General features: G+C 55.0%; 2 protein-coding genes across 5 annotated transcripts in view; both read right to left on the bottom strand.

Annotated features, from left to right (window-relative positions):
* Nucleotides 1-7,768, bottom strand: part of DEF6 (DEF6 guanine nucleotide exchange factor) — a 13,029-nt gene extending 5,261 nt beyond the window's left edge. Inside the window, exons 1-2 of the mRNA XM_071768422.1 lie at nt 7,519-7,768; nt 1,453-1,593 (exon numbers count right to left, since the gene is read on the bottom strand). Of these exons, the coding sequence (XP_071624523.1) occupies nt 1,453-1,593; nt 7,519-7,731 (354 nt within the window). The 5' untranslated portion in view covers nt 7,732-7,768. The remainder of the gene's footprint in view (nt 1-1,452; nt 1,594-7,518) is intronic.
* A 940-nt stretch (nt 7,769-8,708) lies between these two features.
* On the bottom strand, nt 8,709-22,135 carry ZNF76 (zinc finger protein 76). Of its 4 annotated transcripts, none has more exons than XM_071768503.1 (15): nt 21,924-22,135; nt 20,249-20,439; nt 18,305-18,385; nt 17,496-17,567; nt 16,488-16,690; nt 15,653-15,730; nt 14,264-14,383; nt 13,952-14,027; nt 13,484-13,609; nt 12,586-12,765; nt 12,263-12,496; nt 11,216-11,352; nt 10,120-10,275; nt 9,913-10,026; nt 8,709-9,601 (listed from the first exon to the last, which is right to left on the bottom strand). In XM_071768503.1, the coding sequence occupies exons 2-15, from the start codon at nt 20,319-20,321 to the stop codon at nt 9,497-9,499; spliced, it is 1,755 nt and encodes a 584-aa protein (XP_071624604.1). In that variant the 5' UTR covers nt 20,322-20,439; nt 21,924-22,135; the 3' UTR covers nt 8,709-9,496. The 4 variants fall into 4 exon arrangements, with proteins under 4 accessions (XP_071624604.1, XP_071624603.1, XP_071624605.1 ...); XM_071768502.1 differs by lacking the exon at nt 21,924-22,135 and adding an exon at nt 21,555-21,682; XM_071768504.1 differs by lacking the exon at nt 21,924-22,135 and adding an exon at nt 21,555-21,672 and having other exon boundaries at nt 14,264-14,380.
* Between the last annotated feature and the right edge of the window lie 9 nt (nt 22,136-22,144).

The raw sequence follows: 22,144 nt of genomic DNA on the forward strand, positions 1-22,144 counted from the left end.
TAGCACGAGGGAAAACCACAACCTGCAGGGGCAGAACTGGGGAAAAACTTCTGGGTGGCAGAAAGCTGGAAGTCCCTCTCACTGGGAACACCCCGTTTCCCCTTCTTGGGATGCTGCAGGGATTTTTATGGGGAAACCAGGAGGAGGGGGTTCAAAGGTCACCTCCAGGGAAACACAGGGGAAAATCTGGAAGGATTTGGCTGCTCTGTGATGGGGAGATTGGGCTGGGCAGCACCACAGGGAGGAGTGGAGAAGGAAGGGTGGGGAGGGGAAGGGAAGGAGAAGGGAAGGAGAAGGGAAGGAGAAGGGAAGGAAGGAAGGAGAAGGAGAAGGAAGGGAAGAAGGGAAGGAAGAAGGGAAGGGAAGAAGGGAAGGGAAGAAGGGAAGGGAAGAAGGGAAGGGAAGAAGGGAAGGGAAGAAGGGAAGGGAAGAAGGGAAGGGAAGAAGGGAAGGAAGAAGGGAAGGGAAGAAGGAAGGGAAGAAGGGAAGGGAAGAAGGGAAGGAAGAAGGGAAGGGAAGAAGGGAAGGGAAGAAGGGAAGGGAAGAAGGGAAGGGAAGAAGGGAAGGAAGAAGGGAAGGGAAGAAGGGAAGGGAAGAAGGGAAGGGAAGAAGGGAAGGGAAGAAGGGAAGGGAAGAAGGGAAGGGAAGAAGGGAAGGGAAGAAGGGACGGAAGAAGGGACGGGAAGAAGGGAAGGGAAGAAGGGAAGGGAAGAAGGGAAGGGAAGAAGGGAAGGGAAGAAGGGAAGGGAAGAAGGGAAGGGAAGAAGGGAAGGGAAGAAGGGAAGGGAAGAAGGGAAGGGAAGAAGGGAAGGGAAGAAGGGAAGGGAAGAAGGGAAGGGAAGAAGGGAAGGGAAGAAGGGAAGGGAAGAAGGGAAGGGAAGAAGGAAGGGGAGAAGGGAAGGGAAGAAGGGAAGGGAAGAAGGGAAGGGTTACTGCACCCAGTTCTGGGCCCCCCTTCTTTCAGGCACCCAGTGGAAGAAAGCTCTCAGTCTGTTTTTCCTCTTCTCACATGCACCCAGCCACAAAGTCTGGCTGTGCCAAACCAAGGTGCCTTTGAGCCCTGGAGACCCTGCCCACCCCAACCTCAGCTCCTGCCCCAGCACCCATTCATTCTCCTCCCTCTCCTCCTCTTTACCTCCAATTCAAACAGGAGTGGAGAAGAAAAAGGGGCTGGAACAAGGTGCTGGGGGGATGCTTTCTCTGAGCCCTTCAGGAAATGCTGGTGGAGAGGTGTCTCCATCCAGAGCCTTGATGGAAAGAGCCTCACCAAGGAGATGTTGGCTCTGAACTGTTCCTCACTCACTCTGGCATCCACCTGAGTGCTCCCCAACTCCCTTTATCCTCTTTCCACCCACGGCATCTCCAAGAGTGGAGCTCCCACGGGATTTGGGAGCAAGCCCAGGGACCTTGGTGTCCCCAGCTGAGGTGGGTGGGGATGACCAAGGGACTCACCTTATCCAGGATGTACTTGTTGAGGTAGGGCATGTAGCCCTGGCTGGAGACTGGGCCATCATCATCATCACGGAAATGTTCTTCCAGGGCCACGGGGTCGTGGGGGATGCAGAGCACTGTGTACAGGTTGTGGGACAGCACCTGGCCCAGCAGGAGGGATGGGGAGAAGATGGAGAAACTTCCAACCCTGCCCCAAACCCATCCCCACCACACCCAGCATCCCCCCCCTGCAGCCACAGGTTTGGTTTGGGCAGCTGGAGAGGGGAATGTCCCCATAGCCCAACCTGAAAGACTTAATTAAAAAACAGGCAAAAACTGAGGCTGTTGGGTTTTTTTTCTCCCCACATTCATTTCTTTTGTTTCCTGGCACATGGATTTTTTTTTTTTTTTCTTAAAGGAGCTTTTTCACACATCTCAGAGCAAACAGGAGATGCTTTTACCTAGAACAGATGATAAGCCACCCCAAGCTATGCCCTTTGGCAGCTGTCCTGAGGGATTTCTTACAAAAATAACCAACCACAGCACCCAGCCTGACAGCAGCTGCTCTGCCAGCAGGGCACAGGAAGACCCCAAGAAGAAAAGAAGGCAAGATTTAGAAAAACCTAAGAAAAGGTTTAGTCTGGAAGCAGATAAGGGCGAGCTGGAGCCACCACCATCTCCAGAACCAGGCTGCAAATGTCCCCAACCAGCCCAGTTTTGTTTAAATCCCCCTGAAACAAGTCAGACTTTGCAGCTTCCACATTTCCCATGTGGAACAAGGCTGCCCAGGACCATCCCCAGCATCTCCAGCTCGTGGTGCTGGGCAGGCTGCTGTCTCCTTGTCCCAGGAAGCAGGAGAAGCTTGAAGGCAAGTCCCAAACCGCTGCATCCTCACTGCATCAGGGTCTGCAGAGGCATTTTATAGGATTTGCAGCTTGTAACAGAGAGGGCTTGGAGAAGACGGTGAGCAGCACCCAGCTCCTCCCTTCAGACCTGGAAATTTCCTCCCAGCAGGGAGCGGAGCCGCCGGAGGCCACGGCGGCTGCTGCAGCTGGAAAAGGTTTCTTGCTCAACCAGATTTTCTCTTTTTTTCCCCCTCCGGCCCGATGTTATCACCTGGGCTCCACCCTGGGCTCCAGCAGGCGATAGCCCTGAGCCCTGCTGCCGCTACGGCCGCACCTTTCGGGGTTCGGTGCAGCCCCACGGAGGGGTGGGGAGGGATGGAACCCCCCGGGCGTCCTCCGGGATGTCGGGCAGATCCGTCAGGATGGGTTGAAAGCTTGGGAATCGCCTCCCATTCCCAACACGAGGCCTCATCCCCAGCGCTCCCATCTCCTCCTCCAGCACCAAACCAAAAAGCCCTCGAGGGGCTGATGTGTGAACCCTGAGCCCCTCCGAGCACCCTGCAAACCCTGAACCCAGGAATCACCTGAAATATGAACTTGGGGAAGGGTAGAGGGGGGGGAAAAGCCTGATGGTGGAGTGTGTGGGGCTGGGGTTTTCCCCCACGGAGAGAAAAAGGCAGAAAACCTCCCCTCGGGACTCTGACTTGAGGGATAGGAGAGGGAAATAGCTGGGGGAGAGGGAAGGGGAGAGGGGGAGAGGGGGAGAGGGGGAGAGGGGGAGAGGGGGAGAGGGGAGAGGGGAGAGGGGGAGAGGGGGAGAGGGGGAGAGGGGGAGAGGGGGAGAGGGGGAGAGGGGAGAGGGGGAGAGGGGGAGAGGGGGAGAGGGGGAGAGGGGGAGAGGGGGAGAGGGGGAGAGGGGGAGAGGGGAGAGGGGGAGAGAGAGAGGGAGGAGAGGGGAGAGGGGGAGAGGGGGAGAGGGGAGAGGGGGAGAGGGGAGAGGGGGAGAGGGGAGAGGGGAGAGGGGGAGAGGGGAGAGGGGAGAGGGGGAGAGGGGGAGAGGGGGAGAGGGGGAGAGGGGGAGAGAGAGAGGGAGAGGGGGAGAGGGGGAGAGGGGGAGAGGGGAGAGGGGGAAGAGGGGAGAGAGGAGAGGGGGAGAGGGGGAGAGGGGAGAGGGGGAGAGGGGAGAGGGGGAGAGGGGGAGAGGGGGAGAGGGGGAGAGGGGAGAGGGGGAGAGGGGGAGAGGGGGAGAGGGGAGAGGGGAGAGGGGAGAGGGAGAGGGGAGAGGGGAGAGGGGAGAGGGGAGAGGGGAGAGGGGAGAGGGGAGAGGGGAGAGGGGGAGAGGGGGAGAGGGGGAGAGGGGGAGAGGGGGAGAGGGGGAGAGGGGGAGAGGGGGAGAGGGGGAGAGGGGGAGAGGGGAGAGGGGGAGAGGGGGAGAGGGGAGAGGGGAGAGGGGAGAGGGGAGAGGGGGAGAGGGGGAGAGGGGGAGAGGGGGAGAGGGGGAGAGGGGGAGAGGGGAAAGGGGAAAGGGGAAAGGGGAAAGGGGAAAGGGGAAAGGGGAAAGGGGAAAGGGATGCTCTGAGCCCGTGGGAGCTTTTTGGGGATGCAGCTTTCCCCCTGTGGTGTGCAGGAGTTGCTGGGGGGTGTGCAGAGGTTTGCCTGACACCCTGGAGCATCCCAAATCCCTCTGAGCACCAGCCCAGCGTTTTTCCCTCACTCCCACCCCTCCGACGTCAGCCAGGGCCGGGGGTGGAATATTTAATGCTGCAGGAGAATGGCAGCTCCTCTTCTCCTCCCCTGTGGGAGACTCCGGGGACGATGCCAGGGCTCGGGGTGACCTTTCAGGCTGGAGCCTGACTGCCTTGTGTTTAACACAACCCCCTCCTCCTTCCCCCCCCCCTCAGCCTCAGAACAGGGGCACCGAGGCATCTGGAACCACGGAGGGAGAGTTGCTGCTGCCTCAGTTTCCCCACAGGCCCTGCTGAAAATATCAAAGCTTCCCTGGAGGGTGCAGGTCCCAGGGGACCCCCAGCACCGAGGGTCCCTCCAGCTGCCTGTTCCTGAGCAAGGACACCCCTGTCCCTCTCCCCCACCAGCTGGGACCCCTTGGCTCAAGGACCATCAGCTCCTGACCTCGAGGAAAATTTTTCCCCTGGCTTGAAGGGATGAGCTGCTCTCAGCCTTCTTACTGGTCAAACTGGGACGCACTGGCCTGGGTCTTTGGTGCATCCAACAACCAGGGGCACGTTCAGTTCAAGCAGGAGCCTTCTACCTGCCCTGGGGGGCACCCGAGGTGCTGGTTATACCCAGAGACCTGCACGGGTGATGGGCTCTTCTCCAAGAGCAAGCAGGAGCCACCTCCCCTGCCATTTGCCCCCCAAGCCTGGTCTGGGGGACCCTCAGCCTCCAGAGATGGAGCTCTCAGAGCACTCAGCAAACCCCTGACCCTCTGGAGTGGGGACAGCAGGGAGCAGAGCTGGAAAGCACCAGGATGGTTCTGACCCTCCTGGCACAGCCACCCCAGGAGCATCTCAGCTCTGTCCTGGATGCAGGGCCCACATCCCAGCCAGAACCTGGGGAGATGGGGATTCACCCTGACAGGGAGGACACAATGGCACCCATAAAAGCTCATCCAAGAGCAGGGCTGGGAACAGAACCACCCCAGAGCTCTGACTGTGACCACAAGCTGCCTTTCCTTCCTGTGCAGATCCACACCTACCCCAACCCGGGTGCCCATGCAGAGCCCTCAACTGCTCAACCCAACAGCTTCACCAACACACAACACAACAGCTCAGGTTGGAAATGACCTCTGGGATCATCCAGCCCAACCTGTAACCAAACTCTACCAACTCCACCAGCCGACTGCTCAGCTCTGTCTCTCAGCACTGTGTCTACAGGATTTTTAAGCACATTCAGGGATGGGGACTCCACCCCTGCCCTGGGCAGCCTGGGCCAGGGCCTGACAACCCTTTCCAAGGAAAAATTGTTCCCAAGCTCCAATCTAACCTCCCCTGGCACAACCTGAGGCCGTTGCCTCTTCTTCTATCATCTGGGAGCAGAGTCTGACCCCCCCTGGCTCCCACCTCCTCCCAGGCAGCTGCAGAGAGCCAAAAGGTCTCCCCTCAGCCTCCTGTCCTGAACACCCCCAGGTCCCTCAGCTGCCTCTGGTCAGACTTGAGCTCCAGATCCTTCCCCAGACCTGCTCCAGCCCCTCAATGTCCTTCTGGTCATGAGGGGCCCAGAACTGAACACAGGACTTGAGGTGCAGCCTCACAAGTGCCGAGTTTGGGGGACAGGAGGGGGTGGTGGTGGAAATTAAAGAAATAATTTCAATAATAAATTCAAATTCATCCTCGAAACACCACTAAAATTCCTCATGCAGCTGGAAACATGTCAGAGGCACCCAACTTCTGCTGGCATGTGGCTCATCCACATCCAGGAAGATCCCAGCCCAGCTCCTGGGGCTGATTTGGTGTCTGTAGGTACAAGCGTGGCTGAACCCCAGCGTTTCTCCCTCCTTCCCTCCCCTCCTTCTTCAAGATCCTTCTTGCAGCAACACCCTGGGGTGGGGGGAGCAGAGCACGACCCGGGAGGGGGTTGGAGAGGGAATGGTTGGAACAGGGTCTGGCTCCAGCTTGCCAGAACCTGGAGTTCTCCACCGAAACCATGAGCAGAAACCCCACTGCTGCCTCGTGTGGGCTGGGACAAACCTGAGCTGGTGTTTTGCACTGATGGGCAATGGAAATTTTCTCTCCCTGGCCCCGAGATGGGGTAAAAATCACCCAGGGTTGAGCTTCATCATGGAACGGGGCAGCCTCACCCACTGCTGCCCTGCTCGGGGGTGGAAAACCAGCGATGGGCTGGGAAGTCACCCAGGGCAAAGCCACCATGCAGACCCTGTCCCCAGTGTCCCTGCAGCCCCAGCACGAGGGGTTGCAGCTCCTCGGGTCCCCCTGCACAAGTTCCCAAGGAAAGCACCATCAGGATCCATCCCCGTGGCCTCAGCACCATCACCAGTGGTAAAGATCTCACCAGGCCAGGGCTGCCCAGGGCTTGGCAGAGCTGCCTGGGCACGACCCTGGGTGCAGGGGATGCTGTGAGGGGAGCAGAGCAGCCCCTGGGGATTAGTGAGGGGGATTAGGCTCTGGGATTTGGGATTTGCCTGAATTCTTTCAGCTATTTCTCCAGTTTTAAGCAGGCTCACAGGGCACACGTGCAAGTTTCTGGGGTGCAGCTGAGCAGGAGGAGCCCCAGCCCTGCTGCTTCCCCTCCAGACCCTACAAACAAAACCCTTTAATTTTTGTTTTCCCCCCTTTCCCTCCCCATGCACCAAGTCCAGCACCTTCCCCGTAGTCTGTCCCAGGGAAAGAGCGGAGGGCATAGAAGGAAAGAAGTTTTTGGGGGGGTTTTGGTTTTGTTTTTGCAGAGTTTCACAACTCCTCTTTGCAGCCTCGGCAGCTGCTGCCAAGTCCTGGCACAACCTCTCCCCGTGCTTTGCATGTTTCTACCTCAGGTCTTTCCTCTGCATGGCAGCCCCCTGCTCCAACCAGCATTTCCAAGCCTGGCGCCAGCAGAACCACAACGAGACACTTATGAAAAAAAAAAAAAAAAAAAAAAAAAAGTCCCAGCAATTGCGAAAAAAAAAAAAAAAATAAAAAAAAAAATCAATAGTTATCCTCAAAGCCAAGGTGCAACCTGGAGCATCCCAGAGGCAGACAAAAAAAAATTTAAGGCCACGATGTGTGCAGGGCTGAAGGCAGCTGCAAAGCTGCTGAAAGGGTTGGGGAGAGGGGAGATCTAAGCCAAGGAGTTGGAGTTTAAAATGGTTTAACTCTACCTTCCGACCTGCTGGCTCAACAGGAAGCAGAAATGAGGGTGCTCTGGCAAGCGAGAAAATAGAAACCCAGCTCGGGCCGGTAATGTGCCATAAAAAGCCTAAACTCCCCCCCCAAAAACAACTTAAAAGTCCATTTCTCCTACTTTTCACCTAGAAAATTTGAGCATTAACTCCTCTGCACGAAGCCCCCTAATTTTTAATTTTTTTTTTTTTTTTTAAGGGAGATGGAGAACTTCAAACGCAACGTGGAGGCGACAGCAAGGTTCTATTTACCTGGAGATTTCCCAATTCCTCCGTGGAAACTCAGGAGGGATGCAGAGCATCCCCATCCCCACTCTGCTCCTTGCAACCCCTCTCCCGCTTTTAAACCCCCCCCGAAAACACCGAATTTCCCCTCGGGGGACTCACTTTGAGCTGGGATTTGGAGACCTTTCCACTTTTCTCCACATCCAGGGCAGTAAACGCGTACCAGATGGATTTCAGCAGCTCCGCTCGCAGGTCCATGGCTACGGGCGGCGGTGCCAGGGGAGGTTCTGCCGGGACCGAGGATCCGGTTCCAGGAAGCCGCCTGCCCCGATCCAACCCTTGGGCGGTCGGGGACGGGCGAAGCAGCAGCGCCATCTGCTTGGGTGAACCCCAAAAAGAGCCCAAGTTCAAGGGCTCCAAGCCAAGGTCCCCATCGTCACAAATCGCCCTTTGTAACCCTTTGCTGGCTCAGCCTGAAGAGGAAAAAACTTCCTCGGCGTGGAGAGAAAATCCCTCCCCAAAGAGCAGCTTCCGCCTCTGGGATTTAAATGAGGATTTTTATTTTTATTTTTTTTTCTCCTCCCTCCTTTCCAAAAGGTTCCAGCCCTGCTTGGTTTGGGCTCGGTTGCAGCTGAGGGAAAAGAGCAGAGATCCAGCCTGCTGCAGCCCCCCCGGGTTGTGCCTTTTCCTCCCCTGCAGAAAGTTTTTTCTCTGCAAACTTCTCAGGTATCTCCAAAAAATAAAGACCAGTGGCTGGAAGCCTGTGCAGGTTTACAGCTGGACTCGATGGTCTTAAAGGGTCTTTTTCACCCTAAAACATCTGAATTTCTGGTGAATTTATTTCAGGTGAATCTATTTATTTCAGGTGAATTTATTTATTTCAGATGAATTTATTTATTTCAGGTGAATTTTTTTCTGCTGAGTTTTTTTCTGCTGAATTTTTTTCTGCTGAATTTTTTTCTGCTGAATTTTTTTCTGCTGAATTTTTTTCTGCTGAATTTTTTTCTGCTGAATTTCACCTAAATCATCTTTTTCACCCTGTTCACCTCTCGTGCTGCCTTTTCCCACTCTGCCCTGCTCTAAGACACCTTCAGCCACATTTTCTTGTATTGCCACAATTCCCTAAAATTCAGACTCAGGAGACAGCTCTTAGCTCCTCTGAGACCCAAGCTGAGAACTCAGAGGTTACAACTCCTCTTGCTCACAGCTCTTCTCAGAGCAGTTTTTGAACTGACCAAAAGTGCAGTGATTGCCCAACAAATCTCCAGAACCTCCTTAATCCTTACATCTGCAAAACATCAACACCCATCCCCTCCTCCCACCCCCACAACTGGAAGAGCAAAGAGTCCTTGTTTGTTGTTTTTTTTTTTTTTAAAAAAAGCAAATTTTTAATCTGTTTTTATTTCAGCTCAGTATTTACACCCAGGACTAACTCAGCCCTCAAACAAGTGCTGGCTGGCTTTGCTCTGCTCCACCACGCTCAGCCTGCCAAGGAAATTTTCTGGAAAGCAGAGAAAAAGATGGGAATGTGGCTGTTGGAGCCAGGCACCAGGAACTGGTCACCCCCTCCTGCCACCAAGCAGCCTGGGCTTGCTCTGAGGGGGATTTATTGCTTCTGTGTTCGTGCTGCCCACTTCTCCCTGACCTGGAGGGATGGGCAGGAAAAGGGGAGAGCTGCTGGACTTAAGAGGCCAGGAAATGCCTCTCCAAACTCAATTTTTGCACTCCAAAATCTCTGTGGCTCCATCACTGGTGCTGCAGGGGACTGGCAGGTCTTGGGAATTTTAGGAATAAATACTAGAAGGCATCACCTGCCATCTGCTCCAGAGAGAGGGACTCAGTGCCCAAGGTGAGGAGCAGGAAAAGTTGCTGCTCAGAGCTCAGGAAAACTGCAGAGACTCCAGAAGGCAGCAGCCAAGTATCTTGGATATCCCCCCTCAGTGAGAAGAGCCCTTGGAAAAGGGTCACTCCAGCAGCCCTGGGCTGCTGGCTCCAGCTCTCACTGGTCACTGCTCCTGGACACCATCCACCCCTCACTCCACATGCCAGCTGGCCCTGATCCAGCTGCTCCTGATGCTCCCATGGAGAAGGAGCTGAGGCTGCCTGCCCCCCCTCCCTGCCTGGGGGGCTTCAGGGGGTCTCAGCACCCATTTTCAGCCACGGCTGCTTCAAGTGTGCCAGGTTCATGCTGGATGGCCACTGCTGCCATGCTGATAGCTTCCTCCAGGCTCTGCTGCTCTTCCAACTGGAGAGGGAAAAAAAAAAAAAAAAGAGAGGGATAACACTGTTTTCCCAAAAAGTGGGGTCAGGGAAGCAGGAGAGAGGTAGGAAGGGCTGGCAGTGGGTGGCACAGGGAGGGTGAAGCAGAGAGAAGAGAGAGGCCTGGTGAGGATGGGGAGCAGCAGGTTAGAAAGGAGCATTCTGCAACCCAAGGTGCACATCCCTGCTCCCCTCCACCTGCAGGGCACCTGGGGATGAAGGAGATGGAGCAGAGCAAGAAGGGAAGTGCTGAAGCCAGCAAGGGGTGATGAGGAAGGTGTCAGGAGCTGGGGGTACCTGCACTGTGACGTGGGTGCCACTGGGGGTGGCCAGCAATGCCACCTGCTGCTGGCAGAGGGAGGTGACAGCTGATTCCTCAGCCAGGGCTGCTCCAGAGCTGCCTATGGCAACCTGGGAAAGTCAGGATAAAAAAACCCAACCCCGTGTTAAAAGCAAACACAACCCCAGCAGGCTGAAAAGGGAAGGTCCCGGGTCTGTCCCTACCGGGTGCTGTGTCTCAGTGCTGTCCCTGCTGGTCACTGTCACCCTGTGTGTGTCACCACCTGCCAGCTCTGCCTGGGGCAGGCTGAGGGCACTGCTCTGGGTCACCATGCCAAGGGCACTGCCAAGAGCCTGGAGGTCTTCCTGGGACAGACTGACCTGGGTAGGAGAAGAGCAGATGCCCTCAGGCAGGATGGCTTCTCAGGAAGCCTTGTGCAACCCTGGAGTTGAGCAACAAACACTGAGGGCTCGGGATGGATGAAACTTTCTCCTCCTCCTTCACAGGGAAGATGCAGGGCACAGAAAACTCCAAGGACTTTGCTCAGGGTCATGGATTGCAATGAAGAACTCACAGACCTCAGGTCTCCAGCTCTACCTCTTCTACAGCACCTCCCAACTTAGCACCTTCAGTGAATCACAGAATGGGTTGGGTTGGAAGGGACCTTAAAGGATGAGCTTTAAGTTCCAATTCCAATTTAAGTTCCAGTTCCAACCTCTCTGCATGGGCAGGGACACCTCCCACCAGCCCAGGATGCTCCAAGCCCCATCCAACCTGGGCTTCAACACTTCCAGGGATGGGACAGACACTTCCAGGGATGGGGCACTTCTCTCCAGGCTTTGAAGTGACAGTTTGTGCCTCACTGCAGCACAGAACATCTCAGACTGAGAGGAAATCAGTGCAACTGGTGGCAGCTGCTTCCTTCCCCCAGTTTCTCCCAGTCAGCACCCAGGCAGCTGGTGGAGGGAGGTGCCACAAAACTGGAACTGCCATAGACAGATGATAGAAAAAACAGCACCAAATTCAGCCTGTGTCAGCAGAGATGGGAGCTGCCCCTTGCCAGAGGGCTGCCAGGCCCTGCACAGCAGCCCGGGCCAATGCCTCTGGGATTCTGGCCAGCAAGGTGATTTGGGGACCATTTTTGTACCCCCACATGGAACCTGGGCTGTGGCTGTACAGAGGGAGCCCCTGGGACAGAGCCTGTGAAGCCCCAGGGTCTGTTTTATGCTGAAAAAAAAGAAACCTCCATCACTTGGAGAACACCAAGGCTGGGGAGAGGCAGGATCTTAGTTCAGTGCTACCCTCCACACGTGTCCATACCTGATCTGTCCCATCCTGAGAGATAAGGGAGACCTGTGCATGCAAACCATCATCATCCTCCTCTTCCTCCTCCTCCATCTCTGCCAGGAAAGTGATGTGCTGGCTCTCCAGGGGGGTGGCTCTGTCAGCAGCAGCAGCTGAGGGAGGGAAGAGGAAAAGGGGTGAGAGAAGCACTAATCAGAGAAGGGATCTGATCAGGCATCTCCAGGGCAGGTGTCAGGAGGATGGGGCCAGACTCTTCTCAGTGGTGCTCAGTGACAGGAAGAGGGGCAACAGGCACAAACTGGAACCCAGGAAGTTCCATCTAAACACAAGGAGGAACTTCCTTACTTTGATGGTGACAGAACACTGGCAGAGGCTGCCCAGAGAGGTGGGGGAGTCTCCTTCTCTGGAGGAACCATTCACCACCTGGATGCCATCCACCTGCTCCAGGTGAACCTGCCTGAGCAGGAGGGTTGGACTGGATGATCTCTAGAGATCCCTTCCAACCCCTTCCATGCTCCAACTTCTGTGGTGGGGGAGGCAGAAGCCAAGAGAACAGAGCTGGGGCTGAGAGCAGAGCAGCTGCAGGCTCATGCAGCATCTCCCTTCTCTTTGTAAAGCTTGCTGCAGGGATGCTGAGGGAGCTGGGGGTGTTGAGGCTGGAGAAGAGGAGGCTCAGGGGAGACCTCATCACTCTCTCCAACTCCCTGAAAGGAGGTTGGAGCCAGGGGGGGGGTTGGGCTCTTTTCCCAGGCAACTCTCAGCAAGACAAGAGGGCACAAGAGGTCTCAAGTTGTGCCAGGGGAGGTTTAGGTTGGACATGAGAAAGAATTTCTTTCTGGAGAGGGTGATCAGGCATTGGAATGGGCTGCCCAGGGAAGGGGTGGATTCTCCATCCCTGGAGATATTTCAAAAGAGCCTGGATGTGGCACTCAGTGCCATGGGCTGGGAACCACGGGGGGAGTGGATCAAGGGTTGGACTTGATGAGCTCTGAGGTCCCTTCCAACCCAGCCAGTTCTAGGATTCTGTGATTCTATGATTCTGTGATGGGGTTGGGTGCTCACCCTCCAGTTGCTGCTGTTCATAGAGGGTCTGCTCAGCCTCCTCCGTGGCCTCCAGCTCCCCGTGGCTGCTCCGCTTGTGCATGGCCAGGGTGGAGGTCTGCCGATAGTTCTTCCCACAGCTGCTGCAGGTGTAGGGTTTGCAGTGCGTGTGAACCACGTGGTGTTTGTAGAGGCTTGAGTACTCCGTGAAGCGTTTGCCGCAGCCCGGCACGGTGCACATGTAGGGTTTCTCCCCTAGTGGTCAGAGAAGAAAGCTGAACCCACTCACCCTCCTCAAGCTCCTGTTTACCCCTCAGCTTTTCTCCTCCTCCTTCTCCTCTCACCCGTGTGGATCCTCATGTGGTTTTTGTAATTGGTGGCGCTGGTGAAGCCCCTCCCGCAGTTGGGTTCCGGGCACATGTAGGGCCGCTCCCCCGTGTGGGTTCGGATGTGAACTTTGCGGATGTTGGAGGTGGTGAAGGAGCGGCCGCAGCCCACAAAGGGGCACTTGAAGGGACGTTCCCCTGCAGGGAGAGGGTGCCAGAGTCCTGCAGCAGCACAGACACCTCGATATCCCCCCCCCACACCTCCTCCTCCACCCCTGGGACCTGGCACGTTTCCTCCAGCAGCACTGGCACCCCACCCCTGCTGTTTGGAACAGAATGGAAAATCCCCAAATCACAGAATTATTAATGGTGGAAACAACCTCTGGGATCAGCAAATCCAACAGTCAACCCCACCCCAACCATCCCAACTAAAACATGTCCCCAAGTGCCACATCTACACTTTTTTTTTAACCTCCAGGGCTGGTGACTCCACCACTTCCCCAGGCAGCCAGTTCCAAAGCTTGACCACTGCTCCAGTGAAGAAATTCTTCCCAATCTCCAATCAAAACCTCCCCTGGTGCAGCTTGAGGCCATTTCCTCTTGTCATATTGCTGATTACTTGGAAGAGGAGACTGATCCCCACAGTTGTAGAGAGTGAGGTCTCCCCTCAGCCTCCTCTTCCCCAGACTGAACAATTCCAAGTCCCTCAGCTGCTCCTCACAAGACTTGTGCTCCAGACCCTTCCCCAGCTCCACTGCCTTGCTCCTATTTCTGACTCCAGAGTAAACTCCATCTACCTCAGCTCTTCCTTGCTTCACCCAAAACATAAAATGACAAATCCTGGATAAAAGCTGGAGCAGAACTTTATCTGGGAGCCCTTTCCAATGGGGAGCTGAGTTCTTCTCCTGCTGCTCACCTGTGTGTGTCCGGATGTGTTTCTGGAGATCCCCAGAGGTTTTGAAAGCTTTACTGCACATGTCCTCTGGACACTTGTAGGGTTTCTCACCAGTATGTGTCCTCACGTGGCTCTTCAGTCCATACCCTGTCCAGGAAAGAAACTATAATTAAATTTTATAATGAGAAGGACTGAATGTAGCAAGCTCTGTACCACCTCTTGAGTAATTTTTGAATTTCTGTCCTGTGTGTGCAAAGCTGGAGGGGAAGAAACACCCAAACAGCCTCACACCACCCCTGACAACTCAGCTTCTTCCTACAACTCCTTTAATCTGTCCATAACCAAACAAGTCCCAGGCAGTCTGCCCTGCTGCACTTCCCTCTCAGAGGTTTCACCAGCTGTGCTCATGGCTCTCTGCTGGGAAAAAGCACTCAAAGAGTGGTTTGGAGTGGAGAGGAAACCAGATTTGCTCAAAAGAGACATTTTTACCTGTGGCAAATGCTTTCCCACAGCTTGGAAAGTCACAGGTATACGGCCTGTCCCCTGTGTGAGAACGTTCATGTACCTGGAAAAACCAGAAACAGATCCCTGCCATGAGAGCCAGGACCAGGAGGAAGGAAAAGAGTCAGGAGAAACCCAACTGGTGGAGAGAACCTGAAGTCCTCAGTTGGATTTCACACATCTGGATGTCTCCAGGAGCCAAGCACACAGCTCAGCCTTGTGTGGAGCAGCATTCTGATCTGGCAGAGTCTGGCAGAGTCACACAGGGAGGTGTCTGGGCTGCAGTGTCCCCTGCTTTACCTTTAGGTGGTGGGCAGTGGTGTAGAGGCGGCCACAGCCTTTGTAGCCACACCTGAAGGCCCTGCTGCCAACCTGCTGCCCCTTCTCACTGCTCTGCACTTCTTCCTCCTGCAAATCCTGCTGGGAGATAGAAGGAAATTCACTCAGTGAGCCCCCAGAGCAGCTTTGCCAAGCCCACACACACCATTTCCTGGTAGACAAGAAGATGCCCATGAGCCAGCAATGTGCCCTTGTGGCCAAGAAGGCCAATGGCATCCTGGGGTGCATTAGAAAGGGTGTGGTTAGTAGGTCAAGAGAGGTTCTCCTCCCCCTCTATTCTGCATTGGTGAGGCCACACCTGGAGTATTGTGTCCAGTTCTGGGCCCCTCAGTTCAAGAAGGACAGGGAAGTGCTTGAAAGAGTCCAGCGCAGAGCTACTGAGATGATTAAGGGAGTGGAACATCTCCCTTATGAGGAAAGGCTGAGGGAGCTGGGGCTCTTTAGTTTGGAGAAAAGGAGACTGAGGGGTGACCTCATCAATGTTTTCAAATATGTAAGGGGTGAGTGTCAGGGAGATGGAGTTAGGCTTTTCTCAGGGGTGACCAGTGATAGGACAAGGGGTAATGGGTGTAAATTGGAGCATAGGAGGTTCAAGTTGAATATCAGAAAAAATTTTTTTACTGTAAGGGTGACGGAGCCCTGGAACAGGCTGCCCAGGGGGGTTGTGGAGTCTCCTTCACTGGAGACATTCAAAACCCACCTGGACACGTTCCTAGGGGATGTACTCTAGGGGGCCCTGCTCTGGCAGGGGGGGTTGGACTAGATGATCTTTGAGGTCCCTTCCAACCCCTAGGATTCTAGGATTCTATGATTTCCCACCCTGCCATACGTGTGCACTCCTTCTGTCATCCTCAAAAAAAACAAACAAAACAAAACAGTGTTCCTAAAAAAACCAACTTGAGAACATGGGTAAAGCCCAGGTGACAGGGAAGGGGTCTCAGAGCCTGTATTTCCCACCTCCCAGCTCACTGGGTGCTCTCAGACCTCTTTGTACACCACTTGGCTCACTTGTAAAACTGGCAGCTAACATACCTGCTAACCTTGGAGAGAATTCCAGATTGGTTTGGACTGGAAGAAACCTCAAAGCTCCTCCAGTGCCACCCCTGCCATGGTCAGGGACACCTCCCACAGCCCAGGGGGCTCCAAGCCCCATCCAACCTTCAACACTGCCAGGGATGGGGCAGCCACAGCTTCTGGGGGCAACCTGGGTTAGTGTCTCACCACCCTCACACTAAAGAATTCCTTCCACAAAAAGCCACCAAGCTTTTTTTTTTTTTTAATTACTGGTTGGCAAAGCTCTCTGCATGAAGAGGAATTTGTCCTACTTCCAGAAAACTGAAAAATTCAGACCTGGGAAGGGACATTTCTGGAATCCTCACTCCTCAGGTGGCAGGTGTCTGTCACTCCCTCCTCTTCCTCATCAGACACCTACAAGCAGAGGGACACAGGCACTGTTCACCCCTCTCTGCACAGTGTGGAGCAGCCTGAGCTGCTCAGGAAGGCATTTGCCTCAGCAGTGCCACCCTACTCCTCTCCAGAGAGCTGGGGCAGCTTGGGCCTAGCACAGCAGAAAAGTCTCCATCAGGAATGGTGCCCCACCCAGCCCCTTCTCACCCATCACCATGGAGATGGGAGAAAATGGCAGCACCCAAGACACCCCAACAGAGCCCTGCGTGACAACACATGAGGAGCTGAAGGTGTTTTGGGTTTTGAGGCCTTTGTCAGCATGGGGAGCAAGAAGCCAGAGCTGCTCCTGACATGTGGAAGGTTAAGCCTTGATCATCTGGGGATTAAAATATCCCAGCCTGGTGGCATGAGGAAAAGCTTTGCACACTCAAAGAAAACATCTTCAAGGAGGGACACAGAAAGCAAGGAAAAAGAAATCCAAGCTGTTCTCTGCTCTTTCCAAATGCTCTTCTCTGAAGAAATCCAAGCTCTTCTGCAGCAGGAGAAGGGGAAGAGGCCCAGCACTGTAGGAGTCAGCTGGAGGGTGCAGCAGGAAACTGCCCTGAACTGGGAGCCACCTCTGAGGGTGCCAGCCCTGTGCTCTCCTCAAAGCTGGGATTGTTGAAAAAGGAACCCAGAGATGTACTAACAAAGGGAGGACACTTAAATCCCAGGACAAACAAGTCCCCCAGCCCCTCCATGCTGCTGGCAAACCATAAAAGAAGTGTTGTGTCCTCACCTTGCTGCTGTACTGCTTTAATGCAGCCATGGTCTCCACATCAAAGGAATCCTCTTCCTCCTCCCCAGCCAGCTCCTCCAGCCCTGTCTCTCCCTGCACTTCCAGGATGGTGCTGCCAGGTGGCATGAGGACAGGACCATGGATGTAGGCAGTGGAACCATCCTCCAGCTGGATGGCCTCAAAGGTGCTGGGCTCAAAACTTTCTGCAAGAGGGAAGCAATCAAACCAAATGTAAAGCTGAAGAGGAGGCAGCAGTGTGCCCAGGTGGCCAAGAAGGCCAATGGCATCCTGGGCTGGCTCAGGAACAGCGTGGCCAGCAGGTCCAGGGAAGGGATTCTGCCCCTGTGCTCAGCCCTGGGGAGGCCACAGCTTGAGTCCTGTGTCCAGTTCTGGGCCCCTCAGCTCAGGAAGGAGATTGAGGTGCTGGAGCAGGTCCAGAGAAGAGCAAGGAGGCTGGGAAGGGATCCAGCACAAGTCCTGTGAGGAAGGGCTGAGGGAGCTGGGGGTGTTGAGGCTGGAGAAGAGGAGGCTCAGGGGAGACCTCATCACTCTCTCCAACTCCCTGAAAGGAGGTTGGAGCCAGGGGGGGTTGGTCTCTTTTCCCAGGCAACTCTCAGCAAGACAAGAGGGCACAAGAGGTCTCAAGTTGTGCCAGGGGAGGTTTAGGTTGGACATTAGAAAGAATTTCTTTCTGGAGAGGGTGATCAGACACTGGAATGGGCTGCCCAGGGAAGGGGTGGATTCTCCATCCCTGGAGATATTTCCAAAGAGCCTGGATGTGGCACTCAGTGCCATGGGCTGGGAACCACGGGGGGAGTGGAGCAAGGGTTGGACTTGATGAGCTCTGAGGTCCCTTCCAACCCAGCCAGTTCTAGGATTCTGTGATTCTATGAAATGAGGTGCTGGGTTTCAGGCACCCCTCATCCCCCCCCAGGCTGCCAGGACACTTGAGTAGCTTCTGCTCCAGTTACCAAGGGAAAAAAAACAGGGAATGTGCTTCCCTTTTACCTGTGTTGTGGATGTAGGCCATGCTGCCATCTTCCAGCACCACTGGCTGACCATCTTCAAAAGCCACAGCTTCTAAAAGAAAAGAAAAAAAAATAAATCACACAGCTTATTGGAAGAGTCTGTGGGTTTCAAGCACCCTTCTAAGAACAGAAAAAGGAGGTGGCAAACAAGGAACTTCAAAGGATTCACCCAGAGCAAGAGAGTTCTTTCTTTCTGCCTTTTACACCTTAGCAAGGCCAGGGAGGTTCCTCTGTGCCACATGAAGTGAATTCCCAGCACTTCTCAAACTAATTAATCACCTCATTTCAGAGGTGACATTGGTCAATGCCCAACACTTCCAACAATCCCCACCCCCAAACACCTCTTCCAGAAATAAATATATTATCTGCAAAGTTGAGAGGAAAATCCTGTCCAGCTGCTCCCACATGAAACAGAGGTGGTTTGGGCTCTGCTCTTGGCACAAAAGGAGTTCACAGCTTCCTGGCCTTGCTCAAAGACCTGAGATCTGTCAGACTGACAACTCTGAGAGAGCCCACAGGGGAAACAACACTTAGCACACATTTGTTTACACCACCAGCAGATTTGCCTCCTTGTCAAAGTGCTGAAAAACTTTGCAGGAAATCCCACGTTCTGTGTCCTTGCTCATTCAGCCTCAAAACCACAAGCAAGGAAAAAAAAAAACAAACCAAAAAACCCTACACCTGAATGGAATTTCTGAAGCTGGAGCTAATAGAGGAGCCTGATGTTGCAACACAGACATTTACATCCATTTCCTCCTAAGAAAAAAGAAGTCATTTGATGCTCCTCACCTTTCTGGACTGTCACCTGATGGATGTAAGCTGTGGTCCCATCTTCAAGTTCAATGACTTGCCCCTCAATCAGCTTTTCACCTGAAACAGTTGAAAGAACAAAACCCATCAGCAGCCCCTGCAGAGTTCAGCTTTCCTAAACCTCTGTCCCCTCTGCTGCAGCTTCCCAAGGAAACCAGTCCCATGGGACACAGCAAAACTGAGGATCTGAAGCTATTTTGGGTTATCATAAGCTGTTATTTATCAAGGGTTTTCCCTGAAGAACCACAGAGGCACCTGGCTGCCCAGAGAGGCTGGAACCTCCCTTTCCAAGACAGGAGGATGAGGACCCTCAATCCTCATGAATTTCCAAGTTGCCCTTCTGTGAGCCAAGAAGGGGAAAAACTGACCTGGGCAATGGGTTTGGGATCTAAAGGAGAAAGCAATGAGACCCCTGCTGGAGAAAAAATCATCTGGGAGCTTTCACCAGCATCAGCAGGAGCCTGGAGATTTATTTCCATTCTGCTTTGGTGGAGGATTCACTTTTGGGAAGAAAAATAGGATCCCAAGTGTTGCTACTCTTGAAGGGTTGTGAGGACTGGGTTTTTCAGGCAGTGTAACCCTGTGCTCATGTTTCAGTTACCAAATTAATTGCTGCAGAGAGGCTGTTGCTCCATCTCACATGAGCATGGGGGATCCCAGAGACTTTCCCCTGGTGCAGGATGTTTGGGGGGGTTCACAAAACCTGGGGGGTTTGAAGAGAGCCCAGCTCCATCCCATAATACTTGGAGCAAGTTTGCATAGAAAGGAAAGCAAGAGAGCAATCCTCAGGACATGAAACCTCTCAGCTCCCCCAGCCTGTTCTGCAGGAACCTTCTTCCTTTTGTCAGAGCAGTGAGGGAGGCAGCACCTCAGAATCACCAAAAAAAGGGCAGGTCATAAAATCACAGAATCCTGGAACTGGCTGGGTTGGAAGGGACCTCAGAGCTCATCAAGTCCAACCCTTGCTCCACTCCCCCCGTGGTTCCCAGCCCATGGCACTGAGTGCCACATCCAGGCTCTTTGGAAATATCTCCAGGGATGGAGAATCCACCCCTTCCCTGGGCAGCCCATTCCAATGCCTGAGCACCCTCTCCACAAAGAAATTCTTTCTCATGTCCAACCTAAACCTCCCCTGGCACAACTTGAGACCTCTTGTGCCCTCTTGTCTTGCTGAGAGTTGCCTGGGAAAAGAGCCCAACCCCCCCCGGCTCCAACCTCCTTTCAGGGAGTTGGAGAGAGTGATGAGGTCTCCCCTGAGCCTCCTCTTCTCCAGCCTCAACACCCCCAGCTCCCTCAGCCCTTCCTCACAGGACTTGTGCTGGATCCCTTCCCAGCCTCCTTGCTCTTCTCTGGACCTGCTCCAGCACCTCAATCTCCTTCCTGAGCTGAGGGGCCCAGAACTGGGCACAGGACTCAAGCTGTGGCCTCCCCAGGGCTGAGTCTTGAATTTTGGCACTGAGTTTGCTCCAGGGATTGAGCTCTGCAGCCCTCTGAGGGAGAAAAGCACTGCTGGGAACCCAACTCTGCAGCCCAGGGGAGGAAAACATCCTGAGCAGCTTCCCAAGGGAGGTTTGGGTTGAACAGGGTCCTGCAGGCTGCACCCTGGACCTGGTTTCCCTGGATAGAAGAGGCCTCACTGAGCAGAGCCCTCACCTTCCACAGCAGCAGCTCTCCCATCTCCAGGGATTTGACAGGGACAAATCCAAGGATGTCTCCAAGGACATCCCAGCCCTGAGGTGTGATTCATTCCTGCTGCCTCACTGCTCCCTGAAAACCTAACAGAGAGCTGCCTGCCTCCTGGCCCAAGTGAGCCCACAAGATCCAGGAGAGCTGATGTGCTGGGAGAAGGGGGGGTCTTTTTTTTTTTAAAAATTTGGGTCAGAAAAGTGACTTTTAGGCTCTGTAGCCTGAAGTTTGCCTTACCTCTGCCAGCCTGCTGGAGGTAGGCTGTGCTCCCATCACTAAGGGTCACTGTGTGCAAGCCCAAACTCTCCATCCTGTCCTGAGGGCTGCTCCTCAGACATGAATTTCACCTTGGGCAGCTCTCCCCCAGAGAGCACCAGGACACAGAGCCAGAGGAGAGGGGAACAGAGAGCTGATGGCCTTGTTTCCAGCTTTAAAGGAAAAAAAGACAATTCAGATTGGATTCTCCCCTCAGTGTGTGTAAACCAACCAAAAGGGCCTGCATGGGAAACTTCTGGAGGTTAATCAGGACAGAAGATGAGCCCTTCTCACCCCAAGAGCAGGCAGAGCTAACAATCTCTTCACAGGCAAAAATAAGCTGAAGTTGATCACCCCAGTGAAGTGACAGACTTGTTTTAGAGATAAACACCACATGCAAACCTTCCCCATCCTCCAAATGACCTGCAGGAAAGGCCTCTGAGGACTTCAGAGTCTGAGGGTGTCCTGCAGTGTAAAAGATGGGCAGGACAGTGAGCTCTGTCCCTGGAAGAACCCTCATCCTCTCCTCCCTTCTCCTCATTCCCATCCTTCTGAGGAATTTTCAGGCTATGAGCAGATAATGTTAAAACACCCACACCCCCATGAGAACATTATGCTAAAGTGACACTCTGCTGATAGGCTTATCTTTGAAAGCAGCACCATGAGTAATCTCTGAGATAGCTTTTTACTTGATCGTTTTGATTTCCAGGAACAAGTCTGACAGCTCTGTCACTGCAGCACCCAAGGGTGCAGCCAGGCCTTGCACCCTCCAACCCAAGCACCCACCAGACACCTGGAAAAGCAGATCCTCCCTGCTTTTGCCGGGCTTGACACCTCCCGAGAGGCACTTTCCCTGGAAAGACCCCATCCCAGCAGGGTGGGAGGGACACAGCTGGGGGAACCGAGGCCTCTTGGAGCTGCCAGGGGAAAGAAATCGGGCAAAGGAGAAGCCGCCAGCCCGGGGAGGGTTGGGGCAGGTGCTGCAGGTGTAGGCTGTGGTGTGAAGACACCCAGAGGGTGACAGGACAGGTGCCCTGGCGACAGGAGCTGAGCAGGGACCAGGGCAGGGCCTGGCGCCATGGGGAGCCCTGAGGGGAGCGGCGGGCGGGCCCAGGTGGCCTGGGGGTGGCGGGGAGCCATGGCGGGGTTCCCCCCGGGTTGCCAGGCAGCCTGGGGTGTGGGGGGGAGGGGGCAGCAGCTCGCCAGGGGCCGGTTGCCCCTCGGTCGCCATCTCCCCCCCCCCCCCCCAGTCCCCTCGGGCCTTTCCCCCCCCACCTCTGGCACCGACCTGAGGACAGGCGAACGGGGCCGAGTCCTCCGCCAGACCGCCATGCACCGGGGCCAGGCCGCTGCTCGCCCCGCCCCGCAACGCGCATAACCGCAGAGCTCCCCGTGGCTCCCCAGGCATTTCCCACCCCGTATCCAGGTTCCGGGGCTCGGCGGCACAGCCCCGGCGGTGGGAGGAGAGCGCCCCCGGGAGGTCACTGCGCAGCTCGGCAGCGCATGCGCGGTGCAGACAGTGAAGCCCGAAGGCTCCGCTCGCCCTCAGGGGGTCCCCTAAAGGGGGGATCAGTGACCGAGGAGCGAATTTTTATAGCGCTGAAAGCCAAAAGGGGGGAACCTGCCCCGGCCTCAAGGCGCCGTGCTCCGGGAGCACCTCAGGCTGCGTCCCGTCTTCTTCCCGGCGGCTGCTGAGGGAGAGTCCAGGCTCCTGGGATGGGGAGCGATGGAGGGGCTGCTGGCCTGGCCCGGGACAGGCAGCAAAGAGGCCGCCAGCGGCACGGCTGAGAGCGATGGAGCGGTTAACAGCCGGGAACTGCCCGCTCAGGGGAGCCGAGGGACGGGTGAAGCCGGTAGAGCCCCCCCGGGCAAGTTCCG

Source organism: Heliangelus exortis, chromosome 25 (assembly GCF_036169615.1).
Source record: "Heliangelus exortis chromosome 25, bHelExo1.hap1, whole genome shotgun sequence".
Lineage (NCBI taxonomy): Eukaryota > Metazoa > Chordata > Aves > Apodiformes > Trochilidae > Heliangelus > Heliangelus exortis.

Bases quoted from the DNA above. Each gene is read 5' to 3' on its own strand.
- ZNF76 (XM_071768503.1), bottom strand. From the start codon at position 20,321: ATGGAGAGTTTGGGCTTGCACACAGTGACCCTTAGTGATGGGAGCACA. The intron at 16,691-17,495 runs GTAAAAGGGAAG...TCCCTCTTGCAG, and splicing joins GGCCTACATCCACAACACAG to AAAGTTTTGAGCCCAGCACC. The intron at 11,353-12,262 runs GTGAGCACCCAA...TCCCTCCCTCAG, and splicing joins TGAACAGCAGCAACTGGAGG to CTGCTGCTGCTGACAGAGCC.